Below are 21,546 nucleotides of genomic sequence, written 5' to 3' on the forward strand. Positions count from 1 at the left end.
TTTTACAAAAGGTGGAGAGCAGGTGTGACTAACCGCTGGCCGCAGAGCACAAAGGTTAAAATAAAAGAAACATCTAATATGGAGTCATATTTGTTCTTCCTTGGAGTTAGGGCAATAGAGTGTAGGAATTTCATGGGCTTGGCCTTGGAGAGGCTTCAGTTCACGCCCTACTTTTTCCACTTATTGGCTTTGAGACCCTTGACAAGTCTCTTTAACAGCCCTGACCTCTATTTTTCACAGGACTTCTGTGAGGATTAAATGAGATCTTGCATAGTCAGTGCTTAAAACAGTGCCCAGCTGGATAAATGCTAGTATGTGGTGGTTGTTGAACTGATGAGCCATGCTAATAGGTGACTATTAACTAAAGACCAGAGTTTCCATTAGGGATAATGCTTTGCATTGTATAGTTCTGTTGATTTTGACAAATGCATAATGTCATGTGTTTGCTATTTCATGTCATACAGAATGGTTTCAGTGCTCTCAAAATGCACTGTGCTCCACCTGCTTATCCCTCCCTCCTTCCCCTTTCTCCCGGTCACCACCCATCTTTTTACTGTCTCCATGATTTTGACTTTTCCGGAATGTTATGCTATATGAATATGGAACCACAGACTATATATTCTTTTTAAAAATATTTATTTATTTGGCCTTGTTGGGTCCTTATTAGGTCTTAGTTACGTTATGTGGGATCTTTTGTTGCAGACTCTCTAGTTGTGGCATGAGGCCTTAGTTGCTCTGAAACATGTGGGATCTTAGTTCCCCAACCAGGAATTGAACCTGTGTCCTGTGCATTGCAAGGCAGAATCAACCACTGGACCACCAGGGATGTCCCTATATCCTTTTAGACTGTTTTGTTTGTTTGTTTGTTTGTTTCATTTAGCAGGTTTCCTTCATGCCTTTTTGTGACTTGATAGCTCATTTTTTGGTAATCACTGAATAGATGTACCGCATCTCGTTTATCCATTTTGCTCAATCTATTGAAGGATATTTTGGCTGCTTCTAAATTCTGGCAATTATGGATGAGGCTGTTAAATATTCATGTGCAGGTTTTTCTATTTTCAAAGTTTTCAACTCATTTGGGTCACTACTTAGAAGTGATTGCTGAGATGAACTATTTTTTCCTATATAATCAAAATTTTTTTTCTGTTGTAAAATTTAAAATCAAAAGCTTTTTTTGGCCACAACATTAAAGACTAGCTTAAGAGGACTTCAGTCTTCGCAGTTGAAGATAACATGTTAATAATTACTGCAGAGATGCTTTAAAATGAGACATAAGACTGAACACTCCCACTGAAACCCCCACCCCACATAAAAAGACTCCTCTGAAACCATCCTAGGGGATCTCTTCTCTTCCTGCCCTTGCTCTCTTGTGGCTGTAACCAAGACCAGGAAGTCCATCCTGGGTGTCTGCCCTTGCTGAGAGTGGCAGCCATGCATGCAGGCTCTGGTCACCGGTGGGGAGGGGGGTACTTGGAATTCCTCCTCAAATTAACCCTATCTGCTTCCCTTCTTCTTCTACCTTCTGAGTGAGCTGCTTCCCTGATGACCTCCTCTTGCTTTTCCGGCCACCTGCTCCCAACAGGAGCCTCAGGCCCTCAGGGCAAAGGGCCTGCCGGATCCTGGGGCGAGCTCTGCCTTGCTGGGAGCAGGTGGAAGCCCGGCCAGCTGGGGCCCTGGGGTAGAAATTCAAAGCAATTGACAGGCAGGCAGGCAGCCCCTCAGGGAGGCAGGGAAGATGTACATAGATCAGCTGAAGGGCTGGCAGCCTGAACTGGAGGCTCAAAAAACAGATGTGGAAGAGCAGTTAGGAGCCCAGACTCCGGAACCAGGACACCCACTTGGTATGATTTTGGGCAGATTATTGATCATCATAGTTTATCACTGTATTGAATTCAAGTAAGAAGTCTCTGTCTTACAAGATTAATGAACTAACACCAGTGGTGTATTGAGGACAGCCCAGAGCACATTTAAGGGCTTAATAGAGGTTCACTATTCTTAGTGTTATCATCATTATTATAAATAATGACTTGAGCACAGGAGCCATAAAAGCCAGCCGGTACACAACTACATTTTCAGAGGTTCTGGGAACTGGAAAATGACCTCAGAGGTCATGCAGCCCAACATCCTCCTTAATTTTTCATCCGATAAAATCAGAGGCCACAACTTGTCTTCAGGCACAGAGTGAATTCTGTGCAGTTGTGGGCAAGCGGGTGTCGAGCACCGTTCTATGCCAAGCACCATGCTTGGAGCTGGAGGGAGAGAGAGAGCTGGCAGGGCCTGTCCTTAGGGAGCTCACAGGCTGACGAGGGCAGCTGGGCAGCCAGGTGAATGCAGAAGAGGGGTGGGTGCTGTGATGGAGACATGGCTGGTAGAATTCGGCCTCAGTTCCACCTTAACTCTGAGGACCTAGCAAGTGTGAAAGTGAGGAAGCCCACACTCTGACATCGAGGCACCACGTCATCAATGTTGGGCTCATCAGAGGTAGAATGTGACACAGGTCTGATTCCCTGGTGGGGCCCAAAGTGGCAGGGTATTGAGTTTAACATTGGGTCGATATTTTACCTAGTGAGGAAAACACTGCTCAGACTAACCCTCCAAAACACTATGTGTCTCAGGACCCTTGTTTCTTTGGATGGTTCTTCACCCCGGCCCATATTTGTTGCCCTTCCCTGGCATGGTTTCCTGATCCTTGCATCTGCTGAAAGACATGGCCCTTTGGGTTTCTGGGTTAGTTTTTGTGAACTGGAGTGTGGGCCCAGAAACAGATTTTTTTTTTTTTAAGGGGAAACAGCCATCCCTTTGCAGAATTATTCTTTCTGTCAAACTCCATGGGAGGATGATTAGAAGAAAGCATCTTCATAGATCTGAACCTTTGATTCTTTCATTCAATAAAGTGCCCTTTCTATTGAGGGGCTCAGATCTCAGGGGCGAGTCTGACAACAGGCTGAAGGAGGGGGAGATCTGAACCCCTCAAATCAATTGGGCTAAATCACTTTCCATTCTAGTGGTGAAACCATTCAAAAGGCCGTATGGGTGCTAGAAAATGAAAGTTTTCAGTTTCTTAACTGCTAAAGTTCCCCACCCAAAACAGCTTAAGGGAAGGCTAATTATGGTGACAGGTTAAAGAAACCCCAACCTTCTCAAATGGCTCCTGGCTGATAGGAATTTAATAGGATTTTAATCCATAGAGTCTTTTGAATACTTGAGGTCTATTCTCCTGTCCCCCTGTCTCCTGATGAACTCAAATCCTTCTTCAACCCAACATGAAAGAGTGTTAATATCTTCCATCGATTAGTCTCCTAATCCTTTTACCTTTCTCTTTGAATCTTTTGCATGACATTACATTTAGCTGGGGGCAGGGGATGTAAAATTCCTACATGGAGCCAGATTGCAGCCAGGAGAAGCAGATGGACAAAATATCTTGGCTAGACAGAGGTGTAGGATCATCACCTTTCGAGAAATTTATCTGTTTGGAGTTATTTTCCAAGAGCAATTGGACTTGAGAGTTATTTTCCAAGAGCAATTGGGTAGATTTTGTTCAAATTGGGGGTGATTATAAGGGTCTCGGTGTGGAAACAAAGCGTGTCCAGATTGCCAGGACAACTGTATTTTCTGTGGGGAGTAGAAAGGCTATTTATTTACTTCTTCATCTATCTTCTACCTATCTAGCCTGGAGGTGCTTATGATTTTGTCTTTTTTATTTGGATTAATTCCTGAAGCAATGATTCAAGTGGAAAAATTATTGCAGAAGACAAAATAACATTATATTTATTCCCTCCTTCTTATACATTATATTTATTCCCCCACTCTTCTATGCCCCGCTTCCCTCCCAACCCACTTGAGTTTTTCTCTTTTCTGCTTCAACATCACTGCTCTGAAAGGCAGTGTCATGATAAGGCTGAAGCTTCAGATCCATCATGGGAGGAAGAAGGGTAGGATTCCTGGGAGGAGTCTGAATAGCCCCTAGGATTGTGGGCAAAATTGTACATTGCACCTGCTTGCATATATTTTAGGAGAGAGGATTTTCAAAGGGGTCATGGTTCTCAAAGAGTTGAGATCCTGTAGAGAGAAGCTGCTTAGGGCAGGAGGGGGCTCCAGATGGTCGGGATATTTCTCCATTTCTACCACCTGCACCTGCCTTTCCTCTGGCTCTTCCTCTGCTCTACTCTTCCATCATCTTCCCTTTATCTCCCCCTCACTTCTGAACCTCCTCCCTTGCATTTCACTTGGCCCCACATGTGTCTCAGGGCTAGAGATGCTCGTGGACCTGGGTCTGCTGGAGACCTGGGATCCGCATGTTCATAAAGACATACAGGATTGATTGACAGCCTTTTCCAGTCTACCTGGATACTTGCTACCTGTGGCAACATCACTCTAAGTCCTCTGGCAGCTGGGGATGGGACTTTTGTTTCAGTAGCCTGCCTCATCGCTACAAGCATACCCACAGCTAAAAGGACAAACCTGTTTGTGAAGAGATGGCAGCAGCCCTGAAGCTGGAGGCTGGCCTAGGGCTTGCCCTCTTGCAAGCTGTCAGAAGCATGTCTATTCACGGTGAGGGAAGATCCTGAGTAAATGCGGTTTCTGAGGCCATTCTGCTTCCCAGGTTCCAGGGCTTCAAGCTGAGGAACATCATAAGATTATAAACAGGCTTTCATTCTAACAGGAATTCCTTATTTGCGGGCCAAATCCAAAATATTTTCCCCTTAGGTTGTCTCCCTGACGCTTTGCAACTCAACCGGCCAGAGTAAGCAGATAACCTGATTTTTATTCTCCATATTAGGAAATGAGGCAGAGGTACACTTGAATGGCAGTGTGGATTTTGGAGTCTTCATTTTTCCAGTTAGATTCCTGGGCTGTAGTTTTATGGCCAAGTTGCTCGCCCTCTGTAGGCCTAGATTTTCTTGTCTGTAAAATGAAGATATCTGTGTGCCAGTGCAGTTGTATAAATTCTGTGATATGATTGTACAATGTGCCTGGCATAAAGGATCCATGCAAAAAGGTCAGGAAACTCATGCCTAGTCTTTTCTAAGGATACCCAATGAATCTCATGGTGGAGACAGAGTCAGAATCTCCAAAGTCCTGATCTTTGATAAAGAAAGGCTACCATGTTGTGCTATTTGGATCAATCCAAAAGATGGTGAAGATTACAAAGAATTAGACTGAGAACACCCTTTCTCTCTGTACAGATGTGTTCCCTCAATTGAAGGAAGTAAAAAGAGAATATGAAATGCTTATAATGGAATGTCAATTTGCCATTGATGCTGAGTTGAGGGAGCAGCATAGCAAGTAAAAAAGAGCAACTACTTGAAAAGAGTCAGGAGCCAGGATGTGAATTCCTATTCTGTACAATGCCAGCTAGGCTTGAATCCCATCTGACTTCCTGCCAGCTGGGAGACCTCATTACCTCTCCTTCTTCATCTGTAAAATAGAGCCAAGATCCACTCTGTCATTTTCTGGGTCTTACAGGGGAATCATGCAAGATACTCAGTATGTTAGGATGTTTGACGGATTGAGTTGAACTTGCTTGAGTTGAAGAGGCCCTTGATCTTAGATATCCTTAAGCGTCAGTAAGGAGGGAGCTTTATGGTCTGTTGCTGTTGTTCAGACACTAAGTCATGTATGACCCTTTGCAACCCCATGGACTATAGCCTGCCAGTCTCCTCTGTCCATGGGATTCCACAAGCAACACTGGATTTCTTTCTCCAGGGGATCTTCCTGACCCAGAGATGGAACCCATGTCTCCTGCATTGGCAGGCAGATTCTTTACCATTGAACCACCAGGGAAGCAGCCACAGCTTAGTATCAGGCTATTTGCTACCACCAGCTCTTTGGGGTGGACACTCACCAGGCTAATGACAAATAGAGAGTTGGTGGCAGCCACTCCTTCCCTGGGGCTAGCCCCATCTAGAAGCCAGGGAGTCAACTTCCTGTGTGGGATGATGTGAGGGCCCCTGGGAATGATCTCTCATTCACAAAGATGACTTCCTATGAACATAGCTTGGATGTTTGATATTATCCATGTGACTCTGTGTTATATTGGAGATAGCACTGGTCTAGGAGATGGAAGGCCAGCTTCACATTCAGATTTCCTGCCTTTTCCTCTTTGTTCTTCTTTTCTTCCCTCCTTTCCTTTTTTTCCTTCTCTTCTTCCTCATCCTTCTGACAACATTCATTACCAAAAGCAGTAGCCTCTTTTTTTGTTATCTTCCTCTTTGAAATATTTGTAACGTTTGACAGCACTTTTCTCCCTGGAATCCTCTCTCTCCTTCGTATTTGCTAAATCACATGGGTCTTACTTATTAAAATCCTGACGATTGGGGTTTTCTTCCTTTTTCTTTTACATCTTCTCCAGACCCAGAGTCTGCTTTGCCACCTTCTTGTCGTTCATTCACATTTATGCCCTAATTCAGTGGATCGTTCATCCATACAACTCATATATATTGAATACCCATTCAGCAGCAGCCACATGGAGGGAGGCATCAGGGGAAATCAGTCACATGGTGTCTTGACTCATGTGTCTTGTGTTGCTGTTCAGCCATGTCTGTGTAGGGATAGGGGCGTGGGTGTGTGCCAGGCACACCAAGAATCTACACTGAGGCCAGTCTTGGACATGGTGGGGAGAGAGGAGCAAGGGTTGGGGAGGGGCTTCTGTGGGGGGACAGACATTATATGGAAGAGGCTTTAGATGCATTCTGTTTGCACCAGTGTAGGTTGACCATAACTCCAGAGGCAAGTAGCTGGTAATCAATCTCACCTCAATGTGGTATTCAGTATTTGGGAACATAGTGAATATCCCCATCAAGAAGTAATTAATAAGATAAGTGACATCTTAAAATGGCTGTTGGGAGGATAGCTCCAGTTTAGATTTGTGATTGGAATACACACCCTTTTCTTTGTGCATCATTTCACTGACATCTCTCACTCATTCCATCCATTTATTCATTTTGACACCTTTTCAGTCTTTACTTCCTGGTAGATAGATGCCTTTTGGAGAAGGCAATGGCAACCCACTCTAGTACTCTTGCCAGGAGAATCCCATGGATGGAGGAGCCTGTTGGGCTGCCATCTATGGGGTTGCACAGAGTCAGACACGACTGATGCGACTTAGCAGCAGCAGCAGCAGATGCCTTTTACTCACCTGGTTTCATTCTCATTTTGATACGTGGATGGAGGGATCACATGCTTTGTCTGGCCTGTCAGTGATAAGTGAGCCCTGCCTCCACCGTGCTTCCGTTCGATCCAGGAGGAGGGAACTGGCTTGGTACCATCATCTGCATTTGGCTCACCCATTCTTGCCAAGACCTTCACAGAGAGTGTTCTTTCTTCAGAAAGAAAATGGAAGCTCCTTAAAGGAGAAACCTAATGCCCTCAAAGGCATTCATCCTTCTCTGCTGGGCTGGAGGCCATGGCCTCAGAAAAGACATCCAGGAGCCTCGTAAGGGGGAGGAGTGAACACCCTTCTATTTTGGGCCTTGGAAGCCGAGGATTTATTGCTCTCCCTGAGACAGGCTGGAGGCAGAAGTCTGGGGCAAGCCTGGGTGCCTTGCTGGCTACACCCTGGGGCTGGTGAGCATCTGGTGGAGGGAGGGGGTCAGATGGGATTCAACCTGCACCTTGAACTGCTATAAATCTTCCTGGCCAGGAAGCAGGCTCCAGCCAGGCCTGTCGGGGGTGGGGTGGTGGTGGTGGTGGTGGTGATGCTTTTTGCTCAGGAGCACCCCTGAGCCAGCCGCCCCTCGGCATCCAGGCTGAGCAGTTGACCCCGACTTAATGAGACTACAACGTGGGTGTCCAGGGCCAGCTCTCCCGTGGGCTGCTTCCCTTGGAGTCAAATCAATATTTATTAATGATCTGCCCCCCTCACCCCACCCCCGGATGCCTCTGGCTTCACAGAGGCCCTCTGTTGCACCAGCCTGCTGGAGCCATTCATTAACTGCTGAGCCCTGCCGCCTGTGAGGCCGTGGAGGGGCTCACAGAGGCCAGCCCACCGCGGAGGTATTTGCAAAGGTCATTAATGAGCTAATCTGATTTCACTTTTCCAAACAGAAGCCTGGGTCGCTGGGGTCAGTCTCTATTCCCAGCTTTGTGAGTGAGTCTGGTTGGGATGGGAGAGGCCTGTGATCATCACTGAAGAAGAGAAAGGGAATAGGAAGGGGTCTTGGAAGAACCTAGAACGTGCATGTTAAAAAGTTACCACTTCTAAAGCCAGGGTGCCTGATGGAAGGTGGGGGAAGACCTGGGGCTGTCCTAGGGATTTTCTGTCAGCCCCTCTAAATTCCTGTCTTAGTTTGTCATTTCCTCCCCCTCTGTAGATGGGAGAACAGAAATCTAAAATCAAGGGTCCCCCACCCCCACTTTATTTCTAAGCCAGCCCAGTGGTTCAGTGCACGAGCTGCCCCAGTTCTGATTCCAGTCCTGCCAGCTCTGTAATCTTGAACAAGTCACCTCATCTCTCTGACCTTCAGTGTGCTCTGTTAATAATGCAAAAATAATCCTGTCTATCCCCAGGGCTTCCCTGGTAGCTCAGATGGTAAAGAATCTGCCTGCAATGCAGGAGACCTGGGTTCTTTCCCCGGGTTGGGAAGATCCCTGGAGTAGGAAATGGCAACCCACTCCAGTATTCTTGCATGGAGAATTTCATGGACAGAGGAGCCTGGTGGGCTACAGTCCATGGGGTTATAAAGAGCTGGCCATGACTGAGTGACTAACACAAACACCTGCGAATTAAAACAGACAGTGGAAGTCAAGTGCTTAGCACAGCATTTGGTAGCCGGGAAGCTCTCAAAAAGTGTAACTTTAAAGGAAAAAAGCAGTTACTGTAACCTTGAGACGGGGAAAATTGGAAGAACCCATAAGTTGATAATGGGGACATAGGTAAGTGTCCTATCCTGGCCAACAGTGGCCTGCGGGACCTTACTTAACCAGACAAGTGTGTTCTGAGCCTTTTCTGAATGATGATGGGACCCAGAAGCTACCAGGAGCCCCTGGACTTGGATGAGGGCCCCATGGCCTCACACTGCCACCTGGGTCTCCCTGACAGTCTCCCTGACGGAGTCCTAGGGATTGTTAAGCTGCTTCAACCTTTGTCTTCTCTTTGCCAAGACTTAACGCTTGGGGGATTTCCTTGTGGCTCAGACGGTAAAGAGTCTGCCTGCAATGTGGGAGACCTGAGTTTGATCCCTGAATCGAGAAGATCCCCTGGAGAAGGAAATGGCAACCCACTCCAGTATTCTTTCCTGGAAAATCCCATGGATGAAAGAGCCGGGAAGTCTACATACAGTCCATAGGGTTGCAGAGTTGGACACGACTGAGCGACTTCACTTTGCCAAGACTTGAATCCTTTGAGTCTTTGCAACCCTCTCAAGTTCTCTGATTTTTTTTTTTCCCCACCAAGAGGCCTGAACCAAGCCATGTGGCCCAAGTACAGAGTGTTTTCCTTTTGGAGGAGAGGAAAGGAGGAAAGGAGAGAAGAGAAGAGAAAAGAAAAGCAGAGGAGAGGAAATGAGAAATCAGCCAAAGCTGAAAGTAAGCTGGTTCTGCTGCCCTCTGGCGTTCAGCTGGAAGCTGACCAGCACACCCAGCTCTGAACCCGGGTGGGGACAAAGAAGCTTGTTTCTGGAGCAGAGCCTTGTTTCTTTGGGAAACAGTAGGGTCAGGCATTTGGGGAGCTGAAGAAACACAGTAACTGTGCTTCTAAGAACAAGTCAGGCTGACACATAGATTGACTGAAAGTGTATTTTCATGAGTCCCCTAGCCAGCGTTAGCCCTCCACATAGGCATATGAAACCCCAAAAAGATCATAGCAGCTGTGAATGCAAGGGCCTACATTTTTTGCAGGGGAAACTGAGCCCAAGATCAGAAAACCTGTTAACATCAGAGCAGAGCTTGTCTGAGAAGGTGCTTCTGACTCCAGCCTCCCTTCTTTCCTCCCGTTCCCTCCCCTCCTCCTCTCCCTTCTCTCCTTCATTCGTCTCCTCCTCCTTTTTCTTCTTCCTCATCACCACTGAACTTTTTCCATCCTAGTGGTTAACACCAATGCAACACTTCCTGTGGCCAGTCTCTCTGCTAAAACGTGTCCCATTTCCTCTAGCATTTAACGCAAGTGTGTGCGTGCTCACTCGTGTCCGACTCTGAGACCCCGTGGACTGTAGCCCGCCAGGCTTCTCTGTCTACGGAATTTCCCAGGCTGGAATACTGGAGTGGGTGGTCGCTGCCTCTTCCAGAGGATCTGCTGACCCAGAGGTTGAATCTGCGGCTCCTGCATTGGCAGGTGGATTCTTTACCACTGAGCCACCTTAACGTTTGCAATGAGGCAGTGATATGGAAAGGCAGTTTTAATTCATTTTCTGGTTAAAGAAACTAAGGCTCTGAGAGATAAAATGCTTGCTGAGTTACACAACTGGATGGATTCCTAGCCTCGCTGGAAGACTTTATGCTCTGCTCCCTGTATTATATTAAGGGCAGAGTAAAAACAAAAGCAAAGTCCCCGGAGTTTGTAGCTGAACAGTCCCAATGCAGACATTCCTCTTCTATCGTGCTTTGCTTTACCATGCTTCACAGGTACTGTATTTTTTACAAATGGCAGGTTTGTGAAAGCCCTATATGGAGCAAGTCCATAGCCTTCATTTTTCCAACAGCGTTTGCTCACTTCCTGTCCCTGTATCCTGTGGTGGTGGTTCTCACAATATTTCAGCCTATCTCCTGATTGTATTTGTCATGGTGATCTGAGATCAGTAATGTTACTACTATGACTTGCTGAAGGCTCAGATGATACTTACCATTTTTAGCAAGTATATATTTTTAAATTAAGATATATACATTGCTTTTTCAGATGTAACACTATTGCACACTTCATAGACTACAGCGTAGTGTAAAAACACAACTTTTATATGTCCTGGGAAACCTCAGAGTTCATGTGACTCACTCTACTGTGATATTCTCTTTATCGTCGTGGTCTGGAACCAAACCCCCAGTATTCCCCACGTGTTAAGTGCTTAGTTCCTGCAGTTGTGTCTGACTCTTCGCAAACCTATGGACTATAGCCTGCCAGGCTCCTCTGCCCATGGGATTCTCCAGGCAAGAATACAGAAGTGGGTTTCCATGCCCTCCTCCAGGGGATCTTCCCAACCTAGGGATCGAACCTGCTTCTCCTGCATTGCAGATGGATTTTTTACTACTGAGCCATCAGGGAATCCCTATTTCCAACATGAATCTGTATTTATTATGTGCCAGACTCTGTTCTCAACAGATCACACATATTAACTCTTTTAAACTTATGTGTTCCTATAAAGTGGTACTTTATTATCCCCACTTTATTGGTAGGAAGACTAAAGCAGGGTTAATTATTTGTCCACTTGACTTCACATTCCAGGATGTCTGGCTCTAAGTGAATGATCACATCATCATGATTATCTGGGTCATGAAGATCTTTTTTGTACAGTTCTTCTGTGTATTCTTGTGACCTTTTCTTAATATCTTCTGCTTCTGTTAGGCCCCTACCATTTCTGTCCTTTATTGAGCCCATCTCTCCATGAAATGTTCTGTTGGTATCTCTAATTTTCTTGAAGTGACCTCTAGTCTTTTCCTTTCTATGTTTTCCTCTATTTCTTTGCATTGATCACTGAGGAAGGCTTTCTTATCTCTCCTTGCTATTGTTTGGAACTCTGCATTCAAATGGGTATATCTTTCCTTTTCTAATTTGCTTTTCACTTCGCTTCTTTTCACAGCTATTTGTAAGCCCTCCTCAGACAGCCATTTTGCTTTTTTGCGTTTCTTTTTCTTGGGGATGGTCTTGATTCCTGTCTCCTGTACAGTGTCATGAACCTCATTCCATAGTTCATCAGCCACTCTATCAGATCTAGTCCCTTAAATCTATTTCTTACTTCCACTGTATAGTCACAAGGGATTTGATTTACGTCAATAAGAAGTTGAAGTTGAATGGTTCTATGAAGACCTACAAGACATTTTAGAACTAACACCTAAAAAAGATGTCCTTTTCATTATAGGGGACTGGAATGCAAAAGTAGGAAGTCAAGAAACACCTGGAGTAACAGGCAAATTTGGCCTTGGAATGCACAATGAAGCAGGGCAAAGACTAACAGAGTTTTGCCAAGAAAATGCACTGGTCATAGCAAACACCCTCTTCCAACAACACAAGAGAAGACTCTACACATGGACATCACCAGATGGTTGACACTGAAATCAGATTGATTATATTTTTTGCAGGCAAAGATGGAGAAGCTCTATACAGTCAACAAAAACAAGACCAGGAGGTGACTGTGGCTCAGATCATGAACTCCTTATTACCAAATTCAGACTCACATTGAAGAAAGTAGGGAAAACCACTAGACCATTCAGGTATGACCTAAATCAAATCCCTTATGATTGTACAGTGGACGTGAGAAATAGATTTAAGGGCCTAGATCTGATAGATAGAGTGCCTGATGAACTGTGGAATGAGGTTTTCGACATTGTACAGGAGACAGGGATCAAGAGCATCCTCATGGAAAAGAAATGCAAAAAAGCAAAATAGCTGTCTGGGGAGGTCTTACAAATAGCTGTGAAAAGAAGAGAGGCAAAAAGCAAAGGAGAAAAGGAAAGATATAAGCATCTGAATGCAGAGTTCCAAAGAATAGAAAGAAGAGATAAGAAAGCCTTCATCAGCAATCAATGCAAAGAAATAGAGGAAAAGAACAGAATGGGAAAGACTAGAGATCTCTTCAAGAAAATTAGAGATACCAAGAGAACATTTCATGCAAAGATGGGCTCGATAAAGGACAGAAATGGTCTGGACCTAACAGAAGCAGAAGATATTAAGAGAGATGTGGCAAGAATACACAGAAGAACTGTACAAAAAAGATCTTCACGACCCGGATAATCACGATGGTGTGATCACTCATCTAGAGCCAAACATCCTGGAATGTGAAGTCAAGTGGGCCTTAGAAAGCATCACTATGAACAAAGCTAGTGGAGGTGATGGCATTCTAGTGGAGCTATTTCAAATCCTCAAAGATGATGCCGTGAAAGTGCTGCACTCAATATGCCAGCAAATTTGGAAAACTCAGCAGTGGCCACAGGGCTGGAAAAGGTCAGTTTTCATTCTAATCCCAAAGAAAGGCAATGCTGAAGAATGCTCTAACTACCGCACAATTGTACTCATCTCACATGCTAGTAAAGTAATGCTCAAAATTCTCCAAGCCAGGCTTCAGCAATACGTGAACCATGAACTTCCAGATGTTCAAGCTGGTTTTAAAAAAGGCAGAGGAACCAGAGATCAAATTGCCAACATCCGCTAGATCATATAAAAAGAAAGAGAGTTGCAGAAAAACATCTATTTCTGCTTTATTGACTATGCCAAAGCCTTTGACTGTGTGGATCACAATAAACTGTTGAAAATTCTGAAAGAGATGGGGATACCAGACCACCTGACCTGCCTCTTGAGAAACCTGTATACAGGTCAGGAAGCAACAGTTAGAACTGGACATGGAACAACAGATTGGTTCCAAATAGGAAAAGGAGTATGTCAAGGCTGTATATTGTCACCCTGCTTATTTAAATTCTATGCAGAGTACATCATGAGAAACCCTGGACTGGAAGAAACACAAGCTGGAATCACGATTGCCAGGAGAAATATCAATAACCTCAGATATGCAGATGACACCACCCTTATGGCAGAAAGTGAAGAGGAAGTAAAAAGCCTCTTGATGAAAGTGAAAGAGGAGAGTGAAAAAGTTGACTTAAAGCTCAACATTCAGAAAACAAAGATCATGGCATCTGGTCCCATCACTTCATGGGAAATAGATGGGGAAACAGTGGAAACAGTGTCAGGCTTTATTTTTTGGGGCTCCAAAATCACTGCAGATGGTGATTGCAACCATGAAATTACAAGATGCTTACTCCTTGGAAGAAAAGTTATGACCAACCTAGATAGCATATTCAAAAGCAGAGACATTACTTTGCTGACTAAGGTCCGTCTAGTCAAGGCTATAGTTTTTCCAGTAGTCATGTATGGATGTGAGAGTTGGACTGTGAAGAAAGCTGAGCACCGAAGAATTGATGCTTTTGAACTGTGGTGTTGGAGAAGACTCTTGAGAGTCCCTTGGACTGCAAGGAGATCCAACCAGTCCATTCTGAAGGAGATCAGCCCTGGGATTTCTTTGGAAGGAATGATGCTAAAGCTGAAACTCCAGTACTTTGGCCACCTCATGCGAAGAGTTGACTCACTGGAAAAGACTTTGATGCTGGGAGGGATTGGGGGCAGTAGGAGAAGGGGACGACAGAGGATGAGATGGCTGGATGGCATCACTGACTCGATGGACGTGAATTTGAGTGAACTCCGGGAGTTGGTGATGGACAGGGAGGCCTGGTGTGCTGCGATTCATGGGGTCGCAAAGAGTCAGACACGACTGAGCGACTGAATTGAACTCAACTGAACTGAATGATCTAGTGGTTTTCCCCTCTTTCTTCAATTTAAGTCTGAATTTGGCAATAAGGAGTTCATGATCTGAGCCACAGTCAGCTCCCGGTCTTGTTGCTGACTGTGTAGAGCTTCTCCATCTTTGGCTGCAAAGAATATAATCAATCTGATTTCGGTGTTGACCATCTGGTGATGTCCATGTGTAGAGTCTTCTCTTGCGCTGTTGGAAGAGGGTGTTTGTTATGACCAGTGCATTCTCTTGGCAGAACTCTATTAGTCTTTGCCCTGCTTCATTGTGCATTCCAAGGCCAAATTTGCCTGTTACCCCAGGTGTTTCTTGACTTCCTAGTTTTGCATTCCAGTCCCCTATAATGAAAAGGACATCTTTTTTGGATGTTAGTTCTAGAAGGTCTTGTAGGTCTTCATAGAACCGTTCAGCTTCAGCTTCTTCAGCATTACTGGTTGGGGCATAGACTTGGATTACTGTGATATTGAATGATTTGCCTTGGAGATGAACAGAGATCATTCTGTCGTTTTTGAGATTGCATCCAAGTACTGCCTTTCAGACTCTTTTGTTGACCATGATGGCTACTCCATTTCTTCTAAGGGATTCCTGCCCACAGGAGTAGATATAATGGTCATCTGAGTTAAATTCACCCATTCCAGTCCATTTTAGTTCACTGATTCCTAGAATGTCGATGTTCACTCTTGCCATCTCCTGTTTGACCACTTCCAATTTGCCTTGATTCATGGACCTAACATTCCAGCTTCCTATACAATATTGCCCTAGAGACCACTTTCAAGCCTAGGTTGTCTGCCTGTGTAATCAGGGCCTTAACCATAGCTAGATTGTCTCTCCCTGAGAAACGGGGGCCCTGATCTGGGCTGGGGACAAACTCTGGCTATTCTAGTCCCTTTGAGCCATGCATGGCAAGGTCGTGTCATGTCTCTCTGACCTTCGCCCTGGGGTCTGGAGCCATGAGATGTTATATAAAATAGTATCCTCTTCCTTTTCTATTTCCTGGCACTGCTTTTTTCTTCTTCAAGGACTTCCTGGCATTGTTATATTTTAAAATTTACTTATAGCTTATTCCTTGTCCCTCTCTCTCGGATGTGAGCCCCACAGGAGTGAGGAATCCACTGTATTCACTCCTCAACGTCCAGAGCCTGGCAGTATAAGTGTTTAATACGTAGTCATGAAAACTCCTCTGGGAGGGCTAAGGGTCCCCCAAGTCAGAAGATGGTGCAGGGAGGAAAGGCTGGCTTGCTGTATCCCCAGGGGCAGCTGTTATTGCCAGAGTTATGGATAAATTTCTGGCAAAATAGAGGCTGTGAATGAGCAGGGACAGGCAGCCTTGGAAGGGAAGGGACGGGGCAGCAACACACTAGAGAAACAGGGAGGCTCTTAGAGGGGGTCCTGAGTCCTGACTGACTACAATAGGACATCCTTTCTTACGCCCTCCCAGACCCATGGAGGGAACAGACCCCATTTTCAGTGCTGACAACAGAGATCCTCATGCAAGGCTCTGGATTCAAGGAGAAAGAAAAGCTTGGAGAGAATTCAAGTGACAAAGTGGGAAGTCAGGTCTCATCTTCAGTGAGCTGAATGCAGGGCTGAGTCATCCCAGACTCCAAAGTCCAGCACCTGGGACAGCGGAGGGCTGTAGAGGGACCTTTCCTCCCTGCCCCTCGGTCTCCTCTTCTGAAAATGGAGGTGATAATAATACCATCCTCACTGGGCTGGTATGAGAATTGGGTGAGGAAGGGTATGTAGTGTTTAGGACAGTGCCTGGCACGAAATAAGAGCTCTGTGAGTCTTACCTGGAATTACTGCCACAAGGTCTGTTCCTGTTATTATTATTGTAGGGAGCCCACCTTGAGAACCAGGCTGGACTTAGGGGCATGCAGACCTCCAGGTGGGAAACTAAAGAAAATCAGGCAGTCAGGCTCCAGAGCCATCCCCTCTGCCCAACCTCTGTGCTCCCCACTCCCGTACCTGAAAGGATGGATTTTGTGGTCCAGGCCTGAGACCACAGCATCATTCAGGCCCAAGTTTGAATATCGAATCCACTGTTTCCAACAGTGTGTGTATTTGGGTTTATCACTTAACCTCCCCATATCCCAGTTTTTTCATTTTCAATATGGGGATATCAATAGTACCACCAGGCTTTCCTTGTGGCTCAGACGGTAAAGAACCCACCTGCAAGGCAGGGTTTGATCCATGGGTCAGGAAGATCCCCTGTAGAAGGGAATGACAACCCACTCCAGTATTCTTGCCTGGAGAATTCCATGGACAGGGGAGCCTGGTGGCCTACAGTCCATGGGTCTCAAAGAATTGGACACAACTGAACAGTTAACACACACACGATCAGTTCAGTCAGTTCAGTTGCTCAGTCGTGTATGAGGCTTTGAGACCCCAAGGACTGCAGCACACTAGGCCTCCCTGTCCATCACCAACTCCCGGAGTTTACTCAAACTCATGTCCATTGAGTCAGTGATGCCATCCAACCATCTCATCCTCTGTCATCCCCTTCTCCTGTTGCCTTCAATCTTTCCCAGCATCAGGGTCTCTTCAAATGAGTCAGTTCTTTGAATCAGATGGCCAAAGTATTAGAGTTTCAGCTTCAGCATCAGTCTTTCCAATGAATATTCAGGACTGAATTCCTTTAGAATGGACTGGTTGGATCTCCTTGCAGTCCAAGGACTCTTAAGAGGCTTCCCCAACACCACAGTTCAAAAGCATCAATTCTTCGGCACTCAGCTTTCTTTATAGTCTAACTCTTACATCCATACATGACTATTGGAAAAACCATAGCTTTGACTAGATGGATCTTTGTTGGAAAAGTAATGTCTCTGCTTTTGAATATGCTGTCTAGGTTGGTCATAACTTTCCTTCCAAGGAGCAAGCGTCTTCTAATTTCAAGGCTGCAGTCACCATCTGCAGTGATTTTGGAGCCCCCCAAAATAAAGTCTAACACTTTTCCATTATTTCCCCATCTATTTGCCATGAAGTGATGGGACCAGATGCCATGATCTTAGTTTTCTGAATGTTGAGCTTTAAGCCAACTTTTCCACTCTACTCTTTCACTTTCATCAAGAAGCTCTTTAGTTTTTTGCTTTCTGCCATAAGGATGGTGTCATTTGCATATCTGAGGTTATTGATATTTCTCCTGGCAATCTTGGTTCTAGCTTGGACTTCATCCAGTCCAGTATTTCTCATGATGTACTCTGCATATAAGTTAAATAAGCAGGGTGACAGTATACAGCCTTGACATACTCTTTTCCCAATTTGGAACCAGTCTGTTGTTCTATCTCCAGTTCTAACTGTTACTTCCTGACCAGCATACAGATTTCTTCAGGAGGCAGGTCAGGTGGTCTGGTATTCCCATCTCTTGAAGAATTTTCCACAGTTTGTTTTGATCCACACAGGGCTTTGGCATAGTCAATAAAGAAGAAGTAGATGTTTTTTCTGGAACTCTCTTGCTTTTTTGATGATCCAACTCATCGAAGAGTACCCACCAATAGTACCCACACCAATAGTAGACACACACACAATAGTACCCACCAATAATACAAATACTAAGTATTTGGAATTATACTCAGTGTTAGTTAGTTTTTATTATTAACAGAGGAGGAATAAAGATTAGCATCTCAGATCTATGGAAAGGAGGCTGTTAAGTGGATCTTTATTACTTGTGTTCACATAACTATCTTGTTTTGATGGAATGCAGCTGTTTCCTGTCTGAGGCTCTAATGTGTAGACCAGGGGTGACAGTTCCCCAGTATGACCACTAGATGGCACGCATGTTCTTTCCTGCCTGAGGAGCCAAGCCAGACAGAAATAATGTGCAAACAGGGGAAAGCTACCTTTTATCATCCTGTCGCTGGGCTGCAACCTTTGCCTACATTCTCATTTACTCCTCACAGCCTCACAGCAGTCCCCAGATTAAAGGACATATTTCACCAAAAATGCTAAGCACAGTTCCTGGCATATGACATGTTGCTGCTATTTTTACAGAGTTGGGACTGAGACACAGGAGAGAGTGAGTAGGCAGCAGGAGCCTGGGTTCTAAAAGGTAGACCCAACTGGCTGCAAGTTTAGCATCTTTTCCCCTAAAATTTCCTCCCTCTGTTCCCTCTCTGCACATAGAACTACAGTGTAGTCTGTTTCCTGACTCCGTGGAACTTACAGTCCAAAATGTCCTCATCTCTGTTCATTCATTCCTGGGACAGTTCTGCTCTCAGTGTGCCTTCTTTCTTGAAGGCCACAGAGATCTGGGTGCTGCCACCTACTCTGCAGGACCCAGTCACTGTGGGTCACACCATTCAGACCCCACGTTCTCTCCCACTGTACTGCTACTGCTTCAGAGCAAGCCCGTGGGTTTTTAGGTACTGCACAGCATCTTCAAATCCCAAACTGCTGGATGGTGTTTATTCCATGTCACCATGGCTTTGACATCAAAATATTTTGCAAGGTTTCCTGGAGGCCCTTGGGAGGGAGATACATGAAAGGAAGATGGGTTGCAAGAGAAGAGTCCTTGGGCTTACCGCTGCTTACAATAGAAGGCTTCCCAGGTGGCGCCGAAAGAAAGTGAAAGTGAAAGCTGCTCAGTGGTGTCTGACTCTTTGTGACTCCATAGTCCATGGAATTCTCCAGGCCAGAATACTGGAATGGGTAGTCTTTCCCTTCTCTAAGGGATCTTCCCAACCCAGGGATCAAACCCAGTTCTCCCACAGTGCAGGCAGATTCTTTACCAGCTGAGCCACAAGGGAAGCCCAAGAATACTGCAATGGGTAGCCTATCCCTTCTCCAGTCGATCTTTCCGACCTAGGAATTGAACTGGGGTCTCCTGCATTGCAGGTGATTCTTCACCTCGTGGTAAAGAACCCACCTGCCAATGCAGGAGACATAAGAGATGTGGTTTCAGTCCCTGGGTTGAGAGGATCCCCTGGAGGAGGGCATGGCAACCTACTCTAGTATTCTTGCCTGGAGAATCCCATCAGAGGAGCCTAGCGGGCTAAAGTCTATAGTGTCACAAAGAGTCAGACACGACTGAAGTGACTTAGCATGCATAGAATGAATATTCCAGAATATATCTGGAACATATATCACATGAAATATTCTGCTGCTAAAGTAAACCATCAAACACCACTCCACTGTGCCATGATAGGTAGACAAGAGATGAATTTTGAGATCATTCAGAGAAAATCTCCAGGAAAGGGAATAGGTGAGGGAACATGTTTTAAGTGAAATAAGTGAGACAGAAAAAAAAAAAAAAACCATACTGAATGGTATCATTTATATGTGGAATCTTCAAAAAGAAAAAAAAAGTAAACTCATAGAAACATAAAGTAGATAACTGGTTACCAGGGTCTTAATGGTGGGGAAATAGGGAGAGGCTGGTTAAAGGGTACAAACTTTTCAGCTATAAGATGAATGAGGTCTGGGACTTCCCCAGCGGTTCAGTGGTTAAGACTCTGTGCTTCCAGTGCAGGGGGCATGGGTTCAATCCCTGGGGATGAAACTAAGATCCCACATGCAGTGTGGAATGGCCCCCAAAACAGATGGGTCAGGCCTGAGGATCTAATGTAAAACATGGTGACTGTAGTCAACAACACTGTACTGTATTGTTGAAATTTGCAAAGAGAATAGAACCCTCAAAAGATAAATATGTGTGGTGATGGATGTGTTAATTAACCAGATGAGGGGAATCCTCTCACAATGTATATGTCTATCAAACCATCATGATATATGCTTAAGCTATCGTCAGGATTTGTTACTGGCTTATTCAACTTCAATGTTGAATAAATCAATAAATATATACAATTTGTTTCCAAGGAAAATGAGATTTGACTTTTGAGTAGGAATTTGGGGGTTATCTGGGACCCCACTTGCCAGCACCATGGGCTTGCCTCATTGGAATTGATCCCCTGCTTCTGATCTTGGTGAGACCTTTGGCCACGTTACACCCATCTGCTAATCTGGCCTTTGCCCTTTCTGTGTTGCAGTGCCCTGGTTTCCAAGAACCATTCAGGAACTCGACAACTTTGCCAATCAGATTCTCAGCTATGGAGCTGAACTGGATGCAGATCACCCGGTGAGCCCTTGGCCCCGCCCATGAGGCTCCCTCAGTTCCCCCCTCTACCCCCTCCACCCCCTTTGGAGCAATGTGTCTTTGTTTGCTTGTATGACAAACATTTATTGAGCGTCTACTTAGACATCATCATTATCATGGTTATCTTTGAAGCAAATACAGATCACCATCCAGAAACTATTATTTATTTATCATATATGTATGTAAGGGATGGGTATTTACACATGCACAGAAACACGTGCACATATGTAAATCACCTTTATTTCTGATTTGGTCCTACCACAGAGGTTTAAATCAAGTGCTTGGGTGACACTAAGCTACTAACAACTCCACCAGCTACAGTGGGACAGTGGGGGGTGGTGACCTGGAACTGGATTTCAAAGCCTGAGAAGATGCTGGTCATATAAGGAACCAAGAGGCTCTGTGAGCCAAGGGAATAGCATATGCAAAGGCTCAGAGTCCTCAGTATCTGGAATATTTGGACATGAATCTGAGCAAACTCCAGGAGATGTAAAAGACAGGGGAGCCTGGCGTGCTGAAGTCCATGGGGCGCAAAGAATTGGAAACAACTCAGTTACTGAACAACAACAGCAATATTTGGGGAATGGCTGAGTTGATGTGTTAGGTGTGAGGGTGAGAGTGTCAGAAGATGAAGCTGGGTGGTGGGTTATGGTCAGATTTTAAAAGATCTGATGTGTCAGATAGAGCATTTGACTGTATCCTGTATCCATTCATATTTTTAAGTAGAGGACCAAGGTTGGAGTCTTATTCTCCTTTTTAGGGTGGAGAACTCTAGAAGGAGCAGCCTTCTAGAGGCTGAGAGGTGAGGCTTCTAGAGGTGAGAAATGCCACCATTGCGTTGACTGTCATTTACTCTCCGACCAGGCAAATGGTTCCTCAGTCTTTAAACGACTTGGAGGCTGTTTTCACTGGCGATGGTTACTGTAACTCACTTAGAGCCTCTTCATTTTATCAGGACTCTGTTTTCTCCTCCGTCTCAGCTATGTGGTCTTTACCGCTGAGCAGGTTGTGAAT

The 21,546-nt window shown here is 45.1% G+C and overlaps 1 protein-coding gene across 1 annotated transcript in view; it reads left to right on the top strand.

Moving 5' to 3' along the window:
• The window catches only part of PAH (phenylalanine hydroxylase), an 84,418-nt gene that overhangs the window by 26,774 nt on the left and 36,098 nt on the right, over positions 1-21,546 (top strand). The window contains exon 4 of the mRNA XM_040234849.1: positions 20,426-20,514. Coding sequence (XP_040090783.1) covers positions 20,426-20,514 — 89 coding nt within the window. The remainder of the gene's footprint in view (positions 1-20,425; positions 20,515-21,546) is intronic.

The sequence above is a fragment of the Oryx dammah genome, unplaced genomic scaffold (assembly GCF_014754425.2).
Source record: "Oryx dammah isolate SB20612 unplaced genomic scaffold, SCBI_Odam_1.1 HiC_scaffold_29, whole genome shotgun sequence".
In the NCBI taxonomy this organism is placed as follows: Eukaryota; Metazoa; Chordata; class Mammalia; order Artiodactyla; family Bovidae; genus Oryx; species Oryx dammah.